Source organism: Helicoverpa armigera, chromosome 1 (assembly GCF_030705265.1).
Source record: "Helicoverpa armigera isolate CAAS_96S chromosome 1, ASM3070526v1, whole genome shotgun sequence".
Lineage (NCBI taxonomy): Eukaryota > Metazoa > Arthropoda > Insecta > Lepidoptera > Noctuidae > Helicoverpa > Helicoverpa armigera.
Genome location: NC_087120.1, coordinates 9164751 through 9182118, shown reverse-complemented (window position 1 = coordinate 9182118; position 17368 = coordinate 9164751). Strand labels below are relative to the sequence as shown.

Genomic DNA, 17368 nt, shown 5'->3' with positions numbered 1-17368 from the left:
ATTCCATTTACAACTTGAGGCAGGTTAGATAGTTTAAATTACTTATTGATTTTCTCTCCACTCCAACTAGCAGAATTACTATTATAATTCTAGGTATAATAAGCAATTTCACGATACGAAGTTCAAATGTCTAGCTGGTATTAAATACTTCAAACTGAAAGTAAATTAATTCTAACAAATGTTGAAGCTCTCGGTTTTATTTTTAGATTCATTCCGGTCCCATTTCGTGCCCGGCGCCGAAATTATTTCTCTGGTCAAAGATTTGCAAAAGATTAAAAACAAATAAAATGTTGCCAAAGTGTGTCCGTGACTTTACGGTGTGAAAAGAGAACGTTTTCCAAGTTACTCCGAACACTTGATTCAGCCAATCAAATATACCCACCCTCCGTCGGGTCTCCCGCGCCTCTTCTCTTTATAAGCGAACAGATCCCGAGGAAGGGCGCAGTGTGTCCCAGCCGCTGCAGCGACACATTTCCCAATTAGCCTAAACCCACATACGTCACAGATACACTTTCTTATCAGTTCCTCACTAACATCGTCATTACCAGCTTGTGCTCTTGCGATAAAACTGTAATTGTTTTTTTTTGTACCAAAGTGCATTATTATTTGTTTTTTCTGGTTCACCATAGTTGGTTTTAGTTTCAGAACTAAAAATGAGCGGTTCTGGCAAAGGCCTTTTAGGATTATGGCTCTATAGAAATGGGTCCGAATGGGAAGTCAAAAACGAAGCTCATCATCACCCTAAGCTTGGTGAACTTAACATGGCTGCCCGGCAACAGACTCAGCCTTCTGAATGCGAGAGGATTTCAGTGATATTTACATTAAGGAACCAAGTTGGGGGGCTGGTCCAAGCTTTAACTGTATTCCAAGATCTTGGCATAAATGTCCTTCATATTGAATCCCGAAAATCAGTCACTGAAGTTTCGTCAGTAAGTTGTTTTCGTTAGTTCAAAAAATAGTATTCTTTTTAATTCATTGGCATATGCAAAATATTTTTCTTTACAACAAGCAATCATGCTTGCTTGTTGTAAAGAAAAATATTTTCTATTAAATTCTATGTCATCATAAAAATATATATTATAAAATATTATTCAAAATATTCATCAAGAGCTACAGAAGACTCCGTTGAAGACTTTCAGAACTTTTTTTGTCAAAACGACTGTTACTTGTACCTATTATATTTTTTTGTTAATTCCGTTTAGTCATTGTTAGCATGTATAAATACCAATCATATAATTAACTTAATATTGCTTAGTCGGACATACTGGTGGATGTGGAGTGTGACTCTAACCGCATGGAACAATTGAAGAGGATGCTGAAACGTGAAGTTCAAGATTTCGAAGTTGTATCATCTCATTCTGCCGAAGAGTTTCCACCACCAACGCCTCTTTCTGCGGCTGCGAGTTTCGGTAAATACAATTTCTTTTTTATTTTAAGTTAAAAGAAAAAAAACCACTTGATTAAACAAACACAAAAAAAACCATTCGCTTTTCTTTGTCATTTCGGGTTATATTGCTAGTACTTCTTTTCGTATAAATTAATTCCGAATACACGATTTTTTATCATACTAGATTTACTTTTCATCAAACATTTCCGTAAAATTCTGTAGAACTCCTTCCTCATTCTTCATTTGAATAATATAAGGTATTTCAAGTTCGAATAAAAGTAAGACCAACTCGTTGATTGAATAAATTTCAGTCTGTATCTTTCTGAAGAGGGAAAATTATGAGGACAAAAAAATATGTAAATGAATTTACAGATTTTGGTGAGATGCACTGGTTTCCTCGTAAAATATCTGACCTGGACCGAGCTCAAAATGTTTTGATGTATGGTTCGGAGCTGGATGCAGATCACCCTGGCTTCAAGGACCCCGTTTACCGCAAGCGACGGGAACAATTCGCAGCAATTGCCAACAGTTACAAATAGTGAGTACTCTTCTCAGTCTTTGTCATGTTGGTAAAGTATTAACTCTTATTTTTTTTTAATACAATGATTTTATTTGATAGAAGTAAAAGTGATTAGTAGTAAAATTCACGTCACCAGTTGATACTTCTAACTACTAAATATTGATGTTTTTTTAACGGTTTTTTACAGCTTAACTTCTCTGTTCAGCTTACTATGTCTAAGAACCTGAATCACAATAAAGTCAATTCAATGAATTGTTTGCGCCTTAAGTAATTGGGTGACCCAAATGTATTGACGACGATACACTCGTAGTAGATTCGTAGTAGGTTTATTTTTTTATGTTGATAAAAATGCCAACCAAGAACAAGAAATCTATAAACTGACCCGTGACTGTTGTTAGTGATTTCCTGGATAGGTGCAGAGTACTCTTACCGGTTACTAGTTCTATCGTCTTTAAATATCTCTCATCGGAATTATAATCTCACGCAAAATGCAAACATAATACTGTTACTTTGTGTTACAGTGGTCAGCCAATTCCCAAAGTACAATACACCGACGTAGAAATTAAGACGTGGTAAGTGTGTGAATGATCACGCCTGTTTTGTTATTTAGCACGTTCTGTATTAGCTTCTGTTCACTTGCCTATTTTATTTTGGTATTATTGTTATTAGAAATCAATAGACATTGTTTACAACCATGGTTGTTTTGCAAAGGTGCGATATTACCTGTATTGCTCATGCGAAGTAAAATAACTTTTTTCTTCCTAAAATATCTTATAATGGTTTCTGCATAGGCGAAGGCAGTGCTTTATAGTTGTACTCGCACTTCGGATCACTGAACCTATATATCTATCGTGAAAATGTAATAACGTGAAATAAGTAGGTAATAGTACTAAAATAAAAAAAAAATGCGTTAAGCTTAGTAATTATTTTACTCGAATAGTTTACGCAACATAAGTCAGCTCAACCTATAGAATGAACATAATATTCTTGATTCACGCTCTACGATAATTTCATTATCATCAATCATATAATATGTTTCTCAGCGTTCTTTGTTTAGTGTCTCGATCCACTTGTTGCTTATATTATTTGTTCAGGAAATTCATCTATCAAAGTTAATTATTATCGCTGTCGTGTAGGAAGTTTCAAGAGGTTATCTTGTGTAGTTAGCGAGTCCATTATTACTTCATGTGTAGTTGGTGAATATGTCTCCGTTACAGGGGCATCGTGTTCCGCGAACTCCACAAACTTTACCAAAAACATGCCTGTGAGGAGTACCTCGAGAACTGGCCCCAACTTGTCAAATACTGCGGCTATCGCGAGGACAATTTGCCTCAGGTTTGCAACTGTGACTTATATGCTAACTATTATTTAAATAGGCAACGGATTTTACATATGTAATGTATTCATGAAAAGTAAATATGTTAGGATTGTCCTATTAACAAGGTCCACCGAACAAAAGCCAAAGTAAATTTATAAATAACGTACAATAAGGTTCCACTTCATAATTTTATCCTTATAAGACTCCAAGTATCATTTCATACAGCCATAAAACCATAGTAAATAATAAATACCTCCAATAATCTGCAAGTTTTGGCAAACATCCAAGCCTCAAAATAAGATTGAGGCTTTTGTGCTAAACACGTGACATTTTCAGCTGGAGGACGTGAGCGCTTTTCTCAAGCGCAAAACTGGATTTCAGCTACGTCCCGTGGCCGGGTATCTTTCTCCAAGAGACTTTCTGTCCGGACTTGCATTTAGAGTGTTTCACTGCACTCAATATATTCGTCACTCCTCGGATCCTTTCTATACTCCAGAACCGTAAGTATATTATGACTACGACTTACTCGTACTTATAAGTCTACATCGGGCCAATATGATTCTGTAATTCGTTTACCCGCATAAAAATGTTCCGCTCGCAAAGTAATCTATTTTCCTGGTACAGTGACTGCTGTCATGAACTACTGGGACATATGCCGTTACTTGCCAACCCTAGTTTTGCACAATTTTCGCAAGAACTAGGTCTCGCATCCCTGGGCGCTTCCGACGATGACATCGACAAATTGGCTACGGTAACTATACTACACAACGTATACTCATAATATGTGTTCGTAGCTTAGTTTGAGCCACTTATTGTGGATTCAATCAAATCAATATGTTTACACATTTACGCTCATATTTTCAGTCAACAAAGTAACCAAATCTATTTTTTTAAACATTCGCAAAATCGAAGAAAGTGCAAATCTAAAAGAGTTAAATTACTATTACTCAGTTGGTTGCATTTGAAAAACACATCAGTTTGATCGAATACGCCCTCGATCGATGTTTATCTCAATTGTAGCTGCGGTAAACAATTTTATCTCTTGTGCTGAATGATTGTGTTACTCGATGTCAGAAAGTTGTTTTTCTCCGAATCGTTTGTAAGACACGAAAGCATGAAGACTTAATACTTAAGGTATTCGTAATACGTATGTTTGATATTTCAGCTGTATTTCTTCACCGTGGAGTTTGGTTTGTGTCGGCAAGCAGATGGAAGTTTCAGGGTGTACGGTGCCGGCTTACTATCGTCCGTCGCAGAGTTGCAACATGCTCTAGTTACACCCGAGAAGATTAAGCGTTTTGATCCTGAAGTTACTGTCAACGAAGAATGTATTATAACTTCCTATCAAAATGCTTATTATTACACTGATTCGTTTGAGGAGGCGAAAGAGAAGATGAGGTATGAACATATATTCCGTATTGCATTTGATACAGTAGATCATAATAAATATATGTATATATGTTTTTTAAATACTGTAGTTAAAGTTCGTACGATAAACATATAATAGTTGTAATAACACTATATTCACTCAATTAAGAAACCTTATAAATTCGTGAAAAGAGCCAACAATAGTCCATTTCGCATAAACTAAAATAAAAAACCATATTGATTGAACGATATACAAGAATCAGCAATAAATATTCGATCCAAATAAATTTTACTTCATGTTTACGTAATAATGCAACCAAAGTGTAAAGAAAAATAGTTTAAAAGATTTAAAATGTTGTAACTAAAAGCATTCAAAACCTAGGTGAACTATAAAAAATGTATTCAGTTTCTCTTGTAAATAATTTAAGTTGCCAAAATATCTCGCGCGTCCGAACCACTTAAGAATAAAATTGGGTTGTTTCTTATCTACTTCATTGAAGTTATTAAACAAAAAACTGACCAAGGCGTAGTTCTTCCACCTACGCGGCTTACACCTTTAACACAATCAATCATTCTTGAAGATCTTCGTCTAGTCATGAGTCATGACGTTATTCACACACATTTACATCAGTCATACCTTAAAAGCATTTTCCTTGAAATACTACAATCTCACCATGAAACCTATTATCTAAAATATACATACCTATTTACTTTTTCCCTGTACAGGGCTTTCGCCGACAGCATACAACGCCCCTTCGGTGTTCGTTACAACCCATACACACAGAGTGTCGAGGTTCTAAGCAATGCACAGAAGATAACTGCTCTAGTTCGAGAGCTGCGGGGAGACATCTGCATTGTATCTTCTGCCATCAAGAAGATTTCTGCTCAAGACTCCACCTTGGATGTTGAGACCATTGCAAACATGCTGCACACTGGACTTCAGGTCGGTGTACCTACATTTGTATTCGTATAAAACTTCTTCTCCAAGTGTTAGATAGAAAACTGTGTAGGTATGTATGTATGGAATCACAGTTTTATAATCTTCAATTTTGACACAAATGCAATCTATTAAAAAGATCCGTTCTTTACCTTCTAGATGTTGCAGTTGTTTAGGTAATTTCATTGCTGTAGAACAATGAATGTGCTTATGAAAATAATTATTTTTGGGATAAAATCGTAATTCCACTGAGTTTGCATTTCCTTAGTAAAGCTCTTGTGAAAACGTGTCTACCTACATTATCAGCCTCTCATGTGTACTGTTGGGATTCAGGCCGCTTTTTATAGGGCAAGGCTTAGTAAACAATAAAAAAAAGTAACCGAGACCGTCCTACATAAGTCTTTATTTGCTCTAGAAATACGGCATTTTTAATAAACGTCTTGCAAAGCCTTATAACGACGTTAATTACTTAAGTGTTCCCTGGAAACTCCCAGCGGGGTATCATTTTGTAGTTATAAAATGTGTATTCAAAGTCTCGTTTGCAGCGTAAATTAGACTGAGCTCATCAGCGGTTAACTGTGTAATATTTTTTAAGATACGTTTTACTTATCAACAGAAATGTAAGTAGATAGATACATGTAGTACTAAACAGACCGACCAACTTTTTCCTATTAGAAATATAGAAAACATTTATAGGTATATATTACAGTGACAAATCGGTAGGCTTTGTATTGACAAAGACAACAACGAAAATCTTACACTAGTTAAAATCTTGGCATTGTTTGCAAAGTTCATTATAAATACCGTGGTATGTGAAATGTTTGCGCGTAACCTTTGATCCGTGGATCAAAGGTGCGGTTAGATGTGTTTTTTCGTATAAAATAAAACATTACGCCGACTGCTCCGCAGACGAGTAAACGATTTCGGTTCTAAAATAAAGTCTCAACAATGCATGTTAAATCGTGCAAAAAAATTGTGGTTGGCAATTATGATGTCACTGTTTTTTTCGTTAGCAATCTATCGCTTGAGTGCTACAATGTAATTATCTTCCTACAATTAACTGGACCAAAATTAGGATCTAGCCAGTCTTAAATAGATATGATAATATATTACTAAAGTTTCAATTGGATTGGTATTGGTGAGGAGAAAAAGTCCTTTACATGCAAAAGTAAGATATAGTGAAAAGATTTCTATTAGCATTATCAAACCCAGTACGTGTCACAGGAATATTGTATTGAGGTCAAAGATTTCTTTATAGTTCCTGTAAAATTATGTAATCCTTATCTTTGGACGAGAACGATTTATGATTATCAAAACATATGCACATCTAAGATAAACGGGCACAATCCAAATATAAATCAAAGATCTAATTGAATATTACTCAATCAGTTAGCGATGAATGGTTGGCACTGGCTGTATCCATCTCATAAACTTTAATGGCAATTTAAGTCGTAGTTTTTATTTATGCCGTCGTAAAGTAATGGTACCTACATAATACGGCGCCGGATGTCAGCGGGTCTCTGGAATCTGGATGAATCACTACCAACATGCACACCTAGCAGGAGTAGGGAGAGAACAATCATTTGTGATAAATCATGATATTGCGACCTGCTGAGCAATATTTTAATGGTACGCAATAATAAAAAGATAATGACGACCGAAATCGATATTTCAGATACAATAAACTATCGCCTCAGTAAGTTTCAAGTAAGGTTTATTTACAGACATTAATAAACGGCTGGGAAAATTAAATAGCAATAAAACAGTCGATACATTCGTTAGATCTGTATCGAAGAATACGATTAAATGGTTTTATGTATGACATTGATGTATGACTATGATGTATTGTACCATTGGCAGATTTAATAAACTTGTACATTCAGTGAAGTCGAGTAAATGACATGAATGTTGGAATGAATATTATAGGCCTTTTTTGTTTATGGCTGTGTTTAAATATCGAAAGTATGTTACCTAATGTCTGACACGATGTCTTATTCTCTTGTCAGATTAAATTAAATATTCTCATTCCTGAAATATTACGAGAATGTTTATTTTTATAAAATGACTAACTAAGAAATGTATCGTTTGTTTAGGTGCAAGAAAGGAGTCCACAGAGCACTTCAGGGGGCAGCACGCCCAACTCAGAGCGCGGCGCGTCTCCGAGGCCCGACCTAAAGAAGTGCGATCAACCAGAAGCCTGAACAAACTATTCCATGTCATAACTTCGATCGCTAATGCTAGGTCACGCTTCTAAATCAGGTCGTTGCTAAGACCAGCTTACATCATAACTCTAATAATATTATCTTCTTGCAGTATGTTTCTTACTATCGTATATTTCTTGTAGCGTATAATTAGTATGTAGGCGGATGCATCTAAATTTAGCTTTATGTACCTAAAGGTATTTCATCGTTTACTGTTACTAACATTCATAGTTTACGTCAGTGTTGTCTGTATTCATATTTATCGCGGTATATTATGCGTATGAATAATTTTTCCTATGTAAATGTATCAAAATATAAGCAATTCTAGCAAAATTGTCTTTTACTTATAGTCATTATTTTGCTAATCCCAAAGTTCATATTTTATTTTTAAACAACTTATTGTAAATCTGTAAAATGAACTAAGCTTTTATCAAAACATCAATATTAGGTAGTTTTTATAGACTGATCATATCAAGCTTCAAGGCCTAAAGAAAAATCTTAGTTTTGAAAAAGCTGGTATCAAAGCAGTAGGTTTCATTTTCTAAAGTTTTCAGATTTTTTTATGGAAACCTACCTGTTACTTAATTGACAGTTTCTATTTTAGGTCAGCTTCATAAACATATAAAATAACTGATATACAATTTAAACCTACCAAAGTACAAAAACTATATTGGTCGTAATGTAAATAACATACAAAGTCGAAATCATTCGGAGCAGTATCAACATACCGTCAGACTAGACCGTCGTGCTATCAGAATCAAACGATCAAATACTGTCAGTCGACACTTACACATAACTGAGTAGTCGGCACTAGAATCATTCTGGCACGATGCCAAAATATAAAACCATTTCTTTTTATTTCAAACAAAATGATGCAACTTTAAAAATTAGGTCGTGTACAGCAATCGAATGACTTAAGATAAAGTCAAAATTAAGATACACAAAATAATGGCCTTACAAAATTATTGATATGTAATGAATAGGCATAGAACAAAGAACTCGTAATATAAGGTAATGCACAAATTATATGCTGTATTTATTGCGAACATTACCAAAAAGATCATAATGCGGAACGGTAGTATCATTTGGTTTTACTAGTACGGAGTCCTTGGCAATGCTTCTTGAATTTAATTATAGATACCTACGTATCTGTCAAAATCATATGAAAGTTGGCAAATGAGCGACAAGAGTAGTGTTAAAATTAGATTAACATTGAAATTTGCATGTCACCTGTTTTAGTTTTCATATTACCATCCGGTTAAAAAAACATATGATTGGTGCGATGCAGTATGGTTTTTACGGGATTTCTTGCCCAGTGAGGGTCAGCAAGTTTCTATTAAATTCTGGCTTTTCTGATGATGCTCATCCTCATTTTTCCCAGCGATGTTTAGTAAAAAAAATAAAATAAAATGAATAATACAAGCTAAGACTGAAATGCCCCCAATAAGACCCTTAGTAGTAACAATAAACAAAACATCACTGAAATAATACAATAATACAGATGCTTTGCACCCAAAGCCCAAAGACAACCTGTAAGTGGTTTGATGTGTTATACTCAACTTATAATAATATCAGGACTACAGGCCACACCGGCCTTTAACCTTTTGAACGCCAATGTCGGCTATAGCCGACATGAGCAAGCGTGCCCTGTGCGCCAACGACGGCTATACTCGACAAAAAACAGGTCGCAGAAAAATACAAAATAAACCTATTAAATCATTACTTTTATGTATTTTTTAGTAGATATTTAATTTTAAGATTTTCGGGCTTGGCGTACAGGGCATAGGAATACCGATATAGCGTGGCGGTGAAAAGGTGGTGCTGGAAGGTGTCCAATCAAAATGACTAGGTTGTTTACAAGAACTGACTTTGGGGTAAGGAAGCCTATTCTGCAAAGAAAGATGATGACTGATAACCCTGGTCACTTGTTTCTTTGCCAAACTTGGCAGGATTTCAAGTGAAAATATTATGACGATGTAAGTATAATAACCAGTTGGTAATCATACAAGTTTGGTAATCAATATGTCTAGTTTTCACCCCAAAAACGTCATTCGCTAATCTTGCGATTAGCGAATGACGTAAAATAAAAAATTAAAAAGGAGGAAGCAATTATAACATTTTATTGAATAGGTACACTATTAAAAAGAAAGGAGCATCTACGAGGAGGGGGGCGGGGGAGAAAAAACGCTTGTTGCACCAAACTATCTCCAGATTACCTCTAAGTCTAAACACCCATTGTTAGGTTAGGTCTCTTTTCTACAATCATCATGTTCAGTATTAATACTTGCTTTTTTTTTTCATAGGTAATTAAATAACTCTCTTGTTTAATACTGATTTTGGAAAATAGGTCAGTAGAACACGGAGATAGCGCAAAGATGGGCGTGATGTTTGCGACTCGACTGCCGCCATGACAAAATAAATATGACAACTGTTATTAAAGTTTACAGCTTCGCGAAAAAGCGTAAAAGTTGTAAACAAATTAAGCAGCTGTTTGTAATAGTGTGGAGTAGGGTGCCAGCTTCCAGCAAGTAGGCCCACGTCCGCAGTCGCGTTGAGACTCCGTCGCGTCGCCACGCCACCCGCCGCCGTCGCTTGCCTGCTTACTCGCAAATCGATATTACCGTATTTACTGTTCCGTCGCACATGCACACTTTTACTACACATATTATTACGGACGATAAAAAGTTTTATAGCGCGCTTTTTTAATAGGAACACAGCTACCTTCCTGTCTTTTCAACAGTCAGGCGCTTCGGTGACAGCTCGCGGACACAAAGTAAACAAAACACGCTGAAGACAACGACCACGTTCCACAGCTGATTTTTGTTCGAACAGCTGATCATGAAAATGAGAAATGCGCGGAGCTTTAAGAGTTCACGCCTATTTAAACTCACTGTGAAGTAAATAATAGGTACATAGAGTATTTGAAACCGTCTCTGATTCGATGAAGTCTTTCATAGTGGTGGCGGTACTGTTTTATGGTGCGATGAATGACGTTGTAAATATAACGCGAAGGCGACTAAATGGCGTGTGCGCATGGTCTTCGTGTCGTTAATAGATCTTGTGATATATGCTCACGATTTGAGTGTATAAACGAGCGGGTAAACGAAGGCCGAGACTTGCGTCGACGTCGCGTCGCTCCGGGGAAGTTGGCACGGTGCGCGCGCGCGGCGTGTCGTGCGGCGTGACGTGGCGCGCGGGCCCTGACTCGGCCGTGTCTCCGGCGTCTGCCCCTCTCAGTACAACCTTGCTCGCGCTGAGGACATGTCCGTGTTATGGACTACCAATGCATCGTCGTGTACACCGTCATCAACATCGCGCCCCCGCGCCTCACCGCGCAGGCGACGGACCTCTCTAACGGCTGTGTCACCTGGTTCAAAAATAAGATCAAAAGGTATGTACAAAATACTCGTATTTCACATATTATAATTTTAATAATATAATATAAAAACTACGCAAAATTACAATAAGGTCATTACCTATTAGTTAGTAAACTTCCTCCTGTTGCGTGTTTTCCTACGACACCTTTTTTAAATACAAATGAAGCTGCTAGCTTAAGACCATACAAAATTTTTGTAAATCATTTTATGAACATTAACAGTTTACATTTCTCTATATGTCCCTAACAGTTAAAAAAGTTTTTGGCCGAGTTCCCAAAGCCGAAGAAGGAAACAAGTTTTGTAAATGGTTAGGACTAAAACATTTTCATTGTTATTCATGACACGGTAGGTAATAAAGTAATAAAAGCTCCCTCAAAGGAAATTTAAATTAGGTAATTAAACTGGGTCATTGCTATAACCTAGTGTTGTTTTATTATTGCGCATATACACGCTTGCCTATTACTCAAGAGACACAAAAAACTGAATCGAATAACTCCGTCATTATAAAAGCACCTGTTAATGGCCTTAACCTATCTTCAAGACGACGAAAGCGAGCGTCGGCGGTCGTTGTTCCAAACTACTTTTATTTATCGCGTTCCACTAAATCGAGTTGAAATATTTTGAAATATTTAGACTGTAAACACTAATGTGGTTATTTCAGAGCGGTAGCAGTGTATCTTCATTCGCTAAGGTTGACGCCAAGCAGCGGGGCTGTACATGGAAATTTGGCATGTTTATATTATAAACAGGGCTTCATAGATCTTGCTATAGACACGTACAGACGAGCCATCCAACTTCAACCAAATTTTCCCGATGCATACTGCAATCTTGCTAATGCGCTCAAAGAAAAGGGCCTCGTTTGCGAGGCGGAGGAGTGCTACAACAATGCCTTACGATTATGCCCATCTCACGTCGACACTCTCAATAATCTCGGTAATGTAAAAAGAGAACAAGGGAAAATTGAGGAAGCCACAAAACTGTACATGAAGGCTTTGGAAGTGTTTCCCAACTTCGCCGCAACACACAGTAACTTGGCATCGCTTTTACAGCATCAAGGTATGCAGCTTGAACAGTTTTGATATATTACTGTCTAAATATTAAAAAAAATAACGTTATTTTTTACTTATTAAATACACAAAAAGTTATTTAATTTTATTATCCATAAATTATAACATAACATGTAAGACAATATAACATTACTTGGGAAAATTAATACAGATGTGACACAAACATTATTGTGCTAATCAGCTCTTCAAAGGCAGAACATAAACAGTATCAAAATTAGAACTTATTGAACAACATGTGCTAAATTTTATATATGGGTTCTGCCTTGGTTAAATTAAGATAATTTACGTGTATTCAATTGCACTAATAAGTATCGTTAAACGAAACAGATTTGCGTGTTTGGCAATTAAACAACTTTGATACTAATTTATTATTATATACTGACCACTATATAAAATTTACTTTTAAAACTATTTCCAAATAAAAAAGGAAACATTAACACATTAATACTTATTTTAGTCATTAAAAACTATAACGTGAATAAATTTTATAGGCAGACAATTTAATGTAAATTTTAATTCTAACAGTTGCTAAATTACCATTTTACAGGAAAACTCCACGAAGCTTTGATGCATTACAGACATGCTATAAATATTCAGCCAAAGTTTGCCGACGCTTATAGCAATATGGGCAATACTCTTCGAGAATTGCAGGATATTAATGGCGCCCTTGTTTGTTTCAAGAAAGCAATAGAAATAAATCCCACTTTCGCCGATGCGCATTGTAATCTAGCAAGTATTTATAAAGATATGGGGAGAATTATCGAAGCTATTGAATCGTATAAAAACGCATTAAAATTTAAACCAGACTTTCCAGATGCTTACTGTAATTTAACACATTGCTTACAAATAATATGCAATTGGGATGATTACGAGGAGAGAATGCATAACTTAGTATCAATTGTTGAAAACCAATTGAGTATGGAAAAACTAACCTCGGTACATCCACACCATTCCATTTTATATCCACTAACGAATGAAGTAAGAAAAGAGTTAGCCGCACGACATGCCGACTTGTACTCAGAGAAAGTTAATATGTTGGGTAGAGTAAAATTTCCACTTAATAAAGATCGTAAGGGTAGATTACGTGTTGGATATGTAAGCAGCGATTTTGGTAATCATCCAACTTCCCATCTAATGCAGTCTATACCAGGTCTTCATGATCGTCAAAAAGTGGAAATCTTTTCTTACGCTTTGAACTTTGATGATGGAACCACATTCCGTAGTAAAATAGTTAATGACTCCGAACATTTCGTTGATCTGTCGTCAGTGTCATGTTATATGGAAGCGGCAAAAAGAATTAACAGCGATGGTATACACATATTGGTGAATATGAACGGATATACTAAAGGCGCTCGAAATGAGATCTTTGCTTTAAAACCAGCCCCCATTCAAGTAATGTGGCTAGGTTATCCGGGAACGAGCGGAGCACAGTACATGGATTACATAATTACTGATGTGATATCATCACCCTTGTCGAGCGAATTAGATTTCAGTGAAAAGTTTGCGTTCATGCCATATACATATTTCATAGGTGACCATAAACAAATGTTCCCACATTTAAAATCACAATATATTGTGAAAACTGATGATAACAAAGATTCAGATCGCAATATGGCTATTATCAATTGTGCTGAAAACATAAATCTGGATGAAAAGCCTAGTGTGATTGTAACACAAAAGATGATTGAATACGAAGATTTAGCGCCGATAGAAATAATTGAAAAACAAATAAACATTCCAAGCCACGTTATCAAGAGTATGGTAGATCCAAAAATTACGCAGGTACTTTTACTGCAGCAATTATATAAAGCTGATGTTTTTTATATGTTTCTTAATTTTCTGCTCTGTTCAAGGTAATGGTTGACGACGTACCGATACATAATGGCATATCGATAAACAGTTGTAACAAAAGAGTAGCAGCCGCTGAAGAAGTATTCGAAGATATAGTACTTACATCGAGAAAGCAATACAATTTACCGGACGACGCCATTGTTTACTGTAATTTCAATCAGTTATACAAAACCGACCCAAGAGTATTAGAAATGTGGGTGAACATATTGAAAAAGGTACCAAATAGTGTTCTCTGGCTGTTAAGTTTCCCTGCTGCTGGCGAACCAAATGTACATAAATTTGCCCAGAGTTTAGGTACTAATTTTACTCGTTTATTTTTTGTAGCCATGATTGATGATCAGTCATAACTGGATACTTATTTTCAGGCCTCCTACCTGGTCGCATCATATTCTCTAACATCGCTTGTAAGGAGGAACACGTGAGGCGTGGACAGCTGGCAGAAATATGTTTGGACACGCCATTGTGCAACGGACATACGACTACCATGGATGTTTTATGGGCCGGAACACCAGTAGTTACACTTCCAGGAGAAACTTTAGCTTCCCGGTATGAGCTTCGTATTATATGTATAACTAAGTGTTGATCAATCAAAATTTCAAACTTCATATATATACAGGTTCTAAAGTCGCAAAGATTATTCAATATGATGTTTTGTACGGTGGTAGCTAACAGCCTGGATTAGCATAGCAGTTTATTCGTCATTAAAATAACATAAGAGGAAATAAATAACACACATATTTGTGTTTTATTTTAAAGCGTTGCTGCGTCACAACTGCAGGCTCTGGGTTGTTCGGAACTCATCGCCAAAACTAGAAGACAATATGAAGAAATCGCTGTGAAATTGGGAACAAATAGAAATTAGTAAGTAGTTTCTACAGTTTTGATTTAAGTAAAATCCTATTAATAGTGAAAGTTTGTGAGAACTTGATGGATGTAGGTTTGATTTAGTTAAATGGATAAAAACATAGGCTACTTTTTATCAACACACCACGCGGGCAAAGCCGCGGGCGGAAGCTAGTATTTATATATTTTTGTTATGGCGTTGTATAGTGAGTTCCTTATCTAAAATGAGATTCAATATCTTAAACCTAAACCTGAACTGTGTTGAAGATTAATTTCTTAACTCAAGTATTATATATTTTAATTACAGTAGAAGATACATTCGAGCTAAAGTCTCCAAAGCACGGTTAGAAAGCACCTTATTCGACTGCAAACATTATGCCGGTGGACTGGAAGCACTCTTTGAGAAAATGTGGCAACGATACGAGGATGGAGAAAAACCAGACCATATACATGCTGTTGGTTGATGTTAGATTTTACCGATAGTGAAGGTAATAAACTATTTTACCCACATCAACATTTTTTATCAACACAAGAATGAAATTAAATGATCTGCTGCGTTACATGTTTGTAATCAAACATCTGGATTTGATATACTCATGTACTGGAGTGCTAATGGTACAATACGATTTTGATTGACATAACAAGAGTGATTGCAACTGGAACAAGGGCTTAATCATAAAGCGGTGTACAATTTACAAACAGATTGATTGAAATACAGCAGTCTCTCGATCTACTTTCGGAGTACTTGAAAATTGTTTCATTACCTACACATAAGAATACACATAAGAACTGCCTTAGCGAATATTTACAACATATTGCGAAGGTTTATTAGATTTTTCGGACTGTTAATTCTAATGTGTCTTTCTTTGCCATGTCACTCCTTGAGTACTCTATTCTTTTAAATCTTAAAGTAGGTACTCTTTGTCAGCTAAAGAAGATGAATAAAAATTATTGATATTTTATGCTACTACACATTTTATGCTTGTACTGATTTTGATTCTGTTTATCAGTACAACATTATTTCAATTTTAATTTCTGGTAGTGCCTGTCTGTTTATTATATACTAGCTGATCCCGCGAACTTCGTATCGTTCAAACCTTCCCTGGACCTCTATAAACATTTTAAAACCAAAATAAGCCAATTCGGTCCAGCCATTCTTGAGTTTTAGTGAGACTAACGAACAGCAATTCATTTTTAGGGTTCCGTAGCCAAAATGGCAAAAACGGAACCCTTATAGTTTCGTCATGTCCGTCTGTCCGTCTGTCCGTCTGTCCGTCTGTCACAGCCGATTTACTCGGAAACTATAAGTACTACAGTGATGAAATTTGATGGGAATATGTGTTGTATGAACCGCTACAAAAATATGACACTAAATAGTAAAAAAAAGAATTGGGGGTGGGGCCCCCCATACATGTAACTGAGGGATGAAATTTTTTTTTTCGATGTACATACCCGTGTGGGGTATCAATGGAAAGGTCTTTTAAAATGATATAAAGTTTTCTAAAAAACATTTTTCTTAAAGTGAACGGTTTTTGAGATATCAGCTCTCAAAGTCGTAAAAAGTATGTCCCCCCCCCTCTATTTTTATAACTACGGGGTATAAAATTCTAAAAAAATAGAGGTGATGCATGCTAATTAACTCTTTCAACGATTTTTGGTTTGATCAAAGTATCTCTTATAGTTTTTGAGATAGGTTGATTTAACTGTAATTTACGGAACCCTTCGTGCACGAGTCCGACTCGCACTTGGCCGGTTTTTATATATAAGAGAAAGAAGATATATCTTATTTTTTGTCTGTTTCAGATTTATCTCAATTTTACACTTTCGAATATTGAATAATGAATCAAATGGAATTATAAACTAGTGGTCCGTCCAGATGCTGTCCATGTGGAGCTCAAGGGTTTTTGAACAAATTGTTTCACCACATACAATTTTATAAACGTAACAACTTACTAATTATGTGTACAATTGTGCTATGAATTAAATTATTAATTATTTATTGGAGTTTTATTTTGACTTCGAGTTATGTATTATTGTTACAGCTTACTCAATCCTGATCTTAATTATTTCTTTTGTATTTCATGAATATTGTATGGAAGATATAGTCCAATTTCAGGGCTAAACATTCAAATTAGCTGGGATCGACCTACTAAAACAGTACAAGGCTAAGTGAACGTTGGCCTATCGCGGGTCGGATCGCCAGAAAATCAGTTAATCTTATTGCCAGAAACCAATATAACATCCAATTATGTTTACTCACTCAAACACATCCTCCACACATTTCAGATGGGTAGGAATTGTGTGGGATTTGTATGGGATGCGACCTGCGTCGATACCCTTGCTCCATCCCATCCTGCATTCTGTGCTGACTCCACTGCTGTAGAAGCAGAGAACCCAGTTATGGTAGAACCTTACTTATATCTTTATTCTTAGCTTATATTTTTGGGTCTGAAACTCTTGACGGTCCGAGCGTCTGCCAAGAAGAATTTATTCAAACAA

The 17368-nt window shown here is 35.9% G+C and overlaps 2 protein-coding genes across 3 annotated transcripts; both read left to right on the top strand.

The window, feature by feature from the left end:
- Window positions 1-437: 437 nt before the first annotated feature.
- LOC110378221 (tryptophan 5-hydroxylase 1) lies at window positions 438-8057 on the top strand. The gene is made up of 11 exons (XM_049839490.2): window positions 438-570; window positions 640-929; window positions 1256-1409; window positions 1760-1925; window positions 2429-2479; window positions 3125-3242; window positions 3562-3725; window positions 3850-3976; window positions 4391-4623; window positions 5320-5536; window positions 7624-8057. The coding sequence occupies exons 2-11, from the start codon at window positions 654-656 to the stop codon at window positions 7729-7731; spliced, it is 1614 nt and encodes a 537-aa protein (XP_049695447.2). The 5' UTR covers window positions 438-570; window positions 640-653; the 3' UTR covers window positions 7732-8057.
- A 1906-nt stretch (window positions 8058-9963) lies between these two features.
- LOC110378208 (UDP-N-acetylglucosamine--peptide N-acetylglucosaminyltransferase 110 kDa subunit) lies at window positions 9964-16866 on the top strand. 2 transcript variants are annotated; one of them, XM_021337372.3, is made up of 8 exons: window positions 9966-11122; window positions 11770-12164; window positions 12723-13957; window positions 14029-14320; window positions 14392-14572; window positions 14783-14887; window positions 15177-15357; window positions 16673-16866. In XM_021337372.3, exons 1-7 carry the CDS (start codon window positions 11004-11006, stop codon window positions 15331-15333), a joined length of 2484 nt encoding a protein of 827 aa, XP_021193047.3. In that variant the 5' UTR covers window positions 9966-11003; the 3' UTR covers window positions 15334-15357; window positions 16673-16866. The 2 variants fall into 2 exon arrangements, 1 of the variants encoding a protein (XP_021193047.3); XR_002429649.3 differs by lacking the exons at window positions 15177-15357; window positions 16673-16866 and having other exon boundaries at window positions 9964-11122; window positions 14029-14241.
- Window positions 16867-17368: the final 502 nt, after the last annotated feature.

Excerpts from the sequence above, each read along its gene's own strand:
- LOC110378208 (XM_021337372.3), top strand. The coding sequence starts at position 11,004 with ATGGACTACCAATGCATCGTCGTGTACACCGTCATCAACATCGCGCCC. Across the intron at positions 12,165-12,722 it reads ATCGCTTTTACAGCATCAAG|GAAAACTCCACGAAGCTTTG; the intron begins GTATGCAGCTTG and ends ACCATTTTACAG. Across the intron at positions 13,958-14,028 it reads TAGATCCAAAAATTACGCAG|GTAATGGTTGACGACGTACC; the intron begins GTACTTTTACTG and ends GCTCTGTTCAAG.
- LOC110378221 (XM_049839490.2), top strand. The coding sequence starts at position 654 with ATGAGCGGTTCTGGCAAAGGCCTTTTAGGATTATGGCTCTATAGAAAT. Across the intron at positions 1,926-2,428 it reads ATTGCCAACAGTTACAAATA|TGGTCAGCCAATTCCCAAAG; the intron begins GTGAGTACTCTT and ends TTTGTGTTACAG. Across the intron at positions 3,243-3,561 it reads GCGAGGACAATTTGCCTCAG|CTGGAGGACGTGAGCGCTTT; the intron begins GTTTGCAACTGT and ends TGACATTTTCAG.